At 47.0% G+C, this 6363-nt stretch overlaps 1 protein-coding gene across 1 annotated transcript; it reads right to left on the reverse strand.

Moving 5' to 3' along the window:
• Positions 1 to 1241: 1241 nt before the first annotated feature.
• Positions 1242 to 6363, reverse strand: Peg10 (paternally expressed 10). The gene is given in 2 exon segments (XM_035451931.1): positions 1242 to 5375; positions 5378 to 6363. Coding segments are annotated over 2 exon segments (2154 nt in total). The 5' UTR covers positions 6300 to 6363; the 3' UTR covers positions 1242 to 4143.

Raw genomic sequence — 6363 nt, forward strand, 5'->3', positions numbered from 1 at the left:
ATTAGTATTGAAGTTTACTATGTGGACTTTATATTATTTGGTGACTTTATTACCATGGATACTAATGTTTTGCATCTGGACCACATTAGTTGATTTCTTGTGATATTCTGGGCATATTATTGCTACAGGGTCATATGAGTATGACTGATATGTTCCCTACATACCACCCCTCCCTTTATACACCACCCCTCCCTACTTGATTACTACCCCACACCTTTACTCCCCCTTCAGGTTTCCCTCCCCCATCTCAACAAATCTCAGGAACTCCAGTCATATTGAATTATACCAGCGTTATGTCACTGGCGTTATCATTAATTGGTGGACTTATATGTTAGCCTTTTGCAGCCAGTATATATTTATTTCCTGGGGTCTTCTTTGTGTATTATTGTGATTAGGTTCTGTGATTGATGTACTCTTCATATAAACTCCATTCCAGATTTACTTAGCTTGTACCCCTCTTGCCACCACTTCCCATCCCCCACTTTGCCTTGTGATCCCTATTTGCCCATCCTCCATTCATAAATCGCAGCCGTCCGAAGCAATACTATACCAAGGTTATTTGGTCAATGTAATTAGTTTCCTGGGGTAGTCTGGGTATATCATTGATTAGTCTATGTGATTGGTATGTTGAATACACCACCATGCCAATCTCAAATCTCAACCCTCCTGCCCCATTTCCCATTCTTTTACCCTTGTTCTCCTTCCCTTTCATTCCCCCAAGTCCCACCCCTCCTCCCCGAATCCCCCACCCCTCTTGCTAATATATATTAATAAATCTCAAGTATTTCAAGTCATACTGAGATTGATAGTTATGTCACTGGAGTTGCTCTGAGGTGATGACTTTATTTTGTTAATGTCACAGTTGGACAAATTAGTCAATAATCTGGGGTATTCTAGCATATCATTGATGGTGAATTGTGTGACTGATGTGTTGTTTATATGCAACCCCCCATCCCCAACTTTTTCCCAAACCCACCCTTCCCCACCCTCTTTTTTCCCATTTGGCCCCTCCCCAACCCATTTACTTCCTAGCTGCCACCCTTTGTCATTCCGGACCCATCCACTGCTCCTCCCTCCATTCTTGATAGTGGTGGGCGCTGAAATGATCAGGACACAATTTGCCTTAACCACTAAGTCTTTATTTATTGAATTTTTATTGTAACATTAAAACAGTATGAGTAATAATATAGTAAAAAGATTACAGTACTGTTGTTTGAGGGGTGGGATTGGGAGGGGGAAGGAAAAAGGGGATGGGTTAGGGAGGGGAGGGAAGGGGAGGGGAAGGAAGGGAAAGAGGTTACTGACAAGGAAATAACAATGCTTTTATTCATCACTTTCTTACAATTTCCAAGAATATTTATCATTTGGCATTACAAACTTTATTCCAGCAACAGTTTCTCAAATGATATCTATCATCTGGTAACTCTCTCAAGGTTTTACTCACAATCTATCCCTGGAGTTAATTTCCTAGAGCCTTTATTAGATTAATCCAATCATCTTTGAAATTTCATTACAATTTTATCCATGTCTAATTCACACATCAAAATGTTGATTTCCCTGCAGTCCCCCCTAAATAGAATCTTAAGGTAAGGTTAGGGAGGGTTAGAGGGACAAATAAGTACACGTGTCCACTTCTTGTTGTATCTTATCTTATCCTATCTTATCCTAACTTATCCTATCTTATCCTAACTTATCCTATCTTATCCTAACTTATCCTAACTTATTCTATCTTATCCTATCTTATCCTATCTTATCTTATCCTATCTTATCCTAACTTATCCTATCTTATCTTATCTTATCTTATCCTAACTTATCCCCTAACTTACCCACCCACCTAAATTACTTAATAATCCCTCCCAGCCTAAAATTTTTAATGATTATGTATCCCCTATTACTTAATTGACTATAGAAGAAAAGAAAAACAATGCAATATTCAAAACCAACTCAAAAACCATTCTACAATCTGAAACAACCAAAGCTTCCATTCTCATCAGATGCGTGTTCCCTCTCCAGCTGAGTATGTAGTACGGTTCCTGCAGACACTTCTCTTCCGCAGGTGGTCCTTCATGACAGCTCCGGCCTCTCCAACACGGTGCTCTCTGTTGTCAATCTGGTAACTGGGTGGGATGTGGGATGTCGACGACGTGTGACAGCCAGATCAGTTCAGGAGTCCAAGAGGTACCTGCAAACTTAAACACAATTCTAGACTGCACCATACAGATGCCCATCTCAAATTAGTATCTCCGCCAAATGCCTCCAGGTTCAAACTAAACTGACCCTTCATGATGACCTTCATGACCAGCAATAGGAACATCCCCTTCATCATTAATGAAAAATAAAAATTTGGGACGACAGCCAATTAGCTAATTTTGTCAGTTTGTATTCTCCTCCTTTTCCAACTTATCTTTCTTTCCTAATAAATGAATAAAGGCATATTTTGTTGGAAATGCCAAATAAAAGAAAAATAATAAAAGGAACGATTAGTGTAAATTTGATCAACAGAAGCAAAATAAAAGGAAACTTAACAAACTAAAAAACAAAAGGAAACTTAACAAAATTTCAGCATTATAAATTTGAAGAGTACTTATCCTTAACGCCTAACATTGATAGCTAGTATATATAGGAACAGAGCATAGTACACACTGCCGAAAGTCACTGGCAAGCTTCAAAAAACAATCCAATGTGTGTCAGGGATATTGTCTGTGAAGCTGTGAGCTGTCACACCAGCATGTCCTCCCTGACGGCTATGGTCAGCTTCTCCAAATACTCGCTTGCAGTTGTGGCAAATGTCCGTGTGTCTATGCCAGGGCTGCAGGTGATGGCCCATTCCTAGGCACTCTGCAGCTTGAAGATCAAATCAATTAAAAAATGCATGAAGGATGGAATTGAGTTCTGAGGTAAACTGAAGTGATGCTTCACAAAAATCAGAAGCACAAATGCACCATTTAAAAGTAATTAATGTAAAACACATGATGATTGACGACGAGCTTTCTGATCCCATTGAACAAGAATCAATAGCCAATTAGGTTTCTTTTTTGAATTTCATATCCTTTTGTGTGTGTGTGTGTGTGAATTTTAAAGACCCAATTGATAGATTTGAGATTGTAGGTGTATGTATAGTACTTTATAATTCAATGGAAATTCTGAAAGCCTAGCCAACACTTGAAAGTAACATACTTAACAAAACAAAACTACTAAACTACTTAAACATGCAAGGATAAGGGAGAGATCATGTGGATGGAAAAGGAAACTTCACCATGAAGACAAAAAAAAACCATGTTGTGTCCTACTGCTCAAACTGTGTTTGGCAACTGGAGACTGTGCTGAAACACATGCTCCGTTAGACCTGCCTCTTTCATCTCCTTGCATGGCAGCAAAATGGAGTCAGCAGTCAGGCAGGAAGGAGACAAATCCTGCAGCAGGGTTAATGGCAGAAGCAAAGAATCAAACAGAAAGAGGTTAGACAAATGTTCAAGGTAGTAGCAAGAGACCTCATTCTTAAAAAGCCAGTATCTTCAAGTTGATGTCCTGTGCTCTAATTCTTCAAATACATCTTCTATGTTGGGAGTGTGCATCTGGGTGCAAAATCATTTCCCCTCTCTAAACATCCTCACGATACAGGCTGATAGGGTGCCCAGATGCATAAGGAGGCAGACACTTTGCTGGTATGATGATGGTAAGATGTTGTGTCAACGCCAGAGTTCTTGGGTACATGTGATCTGCACCAGAACATGAAGGCACACTCACAAGTCTATCTAAGAAAGCACTTCCTTTTCAAGAACCAGTCAAGTTGCTGCTCCTTGAAAATTAACGGAACCATGAAGATGGAGTTTGAAGATGGTGAAGTTTCAGAGGGTGCAGCAAGAGAATCACGGAAGCCTTTCCATGCTGCACCAGAAAGTCTGGCTTCCTTTATAAGGTGCCCGTCCCTTGTACGGGCGAGGTCCTGTGTTCCTCTCCTCCCCCTCTGTAAGAAATCAGCATGTCCTGTGTTTGCATCAGCTTCTCTTACTAATTGGCAGTTCAGTCCCGTGTGCCTTTGTGCCTGAGGTGGCCTGAAGATCCAGTAGCACACAGTCCTTGATTGAGAAGCTACACAGGAGAAAGTTGAGGGCGGAGGCTCTCCAGAGAACAGGTATTTATTTACAAGGTACTGTAGGAAGGAGGTGGTGGAGGTGGTGGCGGTGGCGGAGGTGGTGGAGGTGGTGGCTGCGGAGGAGGATACTGGGGCACTGGAAGAGGATGATGGTGGTATCCGTGTGGACACCAGGTGACCACAAAGGGCATGAAGATCACTCTTCCATGAACATCTCGTCCCACTGGGTACCATGCGAACATCAGGTGATGACCTGCAAAGGTAGCATAGGCCGGGGCATGGTGGTGGTGGGGGTGGTGGTGGTGGTGGTGGTATCCACCATGACCGTGAGGGACGAATTCTCCGTAGGTTGCCAGGTGCGCCTGGTCCTCCATGTTTGGAAGAGACATGCGATGGTACTGATTCTGGACTGTGCAGTTGTGGGGAGCTCTGCAATTGTAGGTGACTTGGAGTTTCCATCCTCTCTTCACTTGAAGGACCTGGGCTCCATTGGGAGCGACGGTCGGAGTCATGAGTCCATTCTTCACGTTCCTGTCCACGAAATCTCGCAGGGCCGCCATTTCGGATTCGGACAGGGAGTACACATGTCCGCTGGGAAGGCTGTGCGCTCCGGGGATCATCTCAATGTGAGGGTCGACCAGCCGGTGACCCGGGTAGGCGTGCTCATCCACAGGAGTGTACACATTCTGCACATAGTAGTACCTCACAGGCTGGTAGACTCTGTATCCATCCACGTGGTAGAAGAAGGGGAGGTGTGGAGGATGAGGTACTGGCAGCAGCATAGGAGGAGGTATTTGGGAATACATCCTGCAGTAGAATCGGCAGTAATCAGAGTTGAAGACGATGGAGCGAGTGCTCCAGGTGATGTGAGGATCGTGGGTGCTCAGCCAACGAACTCCCAGGACGATGGGGAAGAACGGAGACTGCGTCACATCAAAGGACAGGATTTCTCGGTGATCACCCAGGTCAACAATCAGGTGGTGCGTTTCCAGAACGATTGGGCCCGAGGCTATAGGATGCCCATCAATTGCTTCCACCATGATTGGCCATTCCTTGATTCTCAGAGGGATGGCGTTCTGGATGACATATTCCTGATCGATGAAGTTGCCGGAGGCGCCAGAATCAATCATAGCTCGGACGAACAGGGTGTTTCGGCCGGGGATATGGATCTGGAGCATCACCTGCAGATGCGAAGTCGGAGCCTCGGGGGTTGGGGACCTTGTACGTTCAGGCCCAGTCGCTGCACGTCCCTCTACAGCGGGGCCGGGGAGTTTCCCGACGGTGAATTCCTGTTGTTGTTTCCCTTGGCGGGGCAGTTGTCAGCGTAGTGGCCTCCGTTGCCACAGTACAGGCACAGGTTCAGCTTGCGGCGTCTCTCCTTCTCCTCCTGGGTCAGGCGCATGCGGGCCCCTCCGACGGGCTCGGTGGGATCAGACTGGCTGCTCTGGGGCAGGGGCAGGCCCAGGCCGCGGGGGGGGTCGCGGGGGCGGCTGGCGGCCTCGGCGGCGAGGCGGACGAGGCGGCGCTCGATGTGGATGCAGAGGCGGATGAGGTCGTTGAGGTTGGTGGGAACCTCGGAGCGGCGGCTCAGCTCCTGGTGGATCTGCTGGTTGAGGCCCTCAAGGAACTGATCAACCAGAGAACTCTCATCCCAATCCAGATCCTGGGCAACCGACTGGAAGATGCCAGCGTACTCGGAAACGGTTCCTGCGCCCTGGCGCAGACGTCTGATCTTGCGTTTGGCGGCTTCGCGTCTCTGCGGGTCTTCAAAGACGTGCTTCAACTCCAGCATAAAGGCGCGGTAGTTGTTCATCAGGTAATTGCATCTCTCCAGCTTGGCAGTGGCCCAGCGGGCGGCTCGGCCGTGCAGCATGCTCGTCACGAAGCACACGCGGGTGCGATCAACGCTGAAATCTCGGGAGCTCTTCTCCATGAAGACCTGGCACTGGGCGATGAACGGAGTCAGTGCGTCAGGGTTGCCGTCAAACTTCTCAGGAAGGTACTCCAGGCAGTCTTCATCCAGGAAAAATGAGGGGTCAGCAGTGGCTCCCTGGAGCTCGGGGTCAGAGTCGCTGTTGCGTGACTGGCGGCGGTTCCTGCGGCGCCTGCCTCCGTTCCTGGGGCTCTTGGACTTGTTGTTGTTGTTGTTGTTGTTGGGGGGAGGAGGGGGCGGGCAGCCGGCGCCACCCGCCGCGGTAGCCATGTTGGAAGGGTGCCCAGATTTCTGGACCCTTCGTGGGCGGCGCTTTTTCTTGGTCCGCAGAACC

Source organism: Cricetulus griseus (assembly GCF_003668045.3).
Source record: "Cricetulus griseus strain 17A/GY chromosome 1 unlocalized genomic scaffold, alternate assembly CriGri-PICRH-1.0 chr1_0, whole genome shotgun sequence".
Lineage (NCBI taxonomy): Eukaryota > Metazoa > Chordata > Mammalia > Rodentia > Cricetidae > Cricetulus > Cricetulus griseus.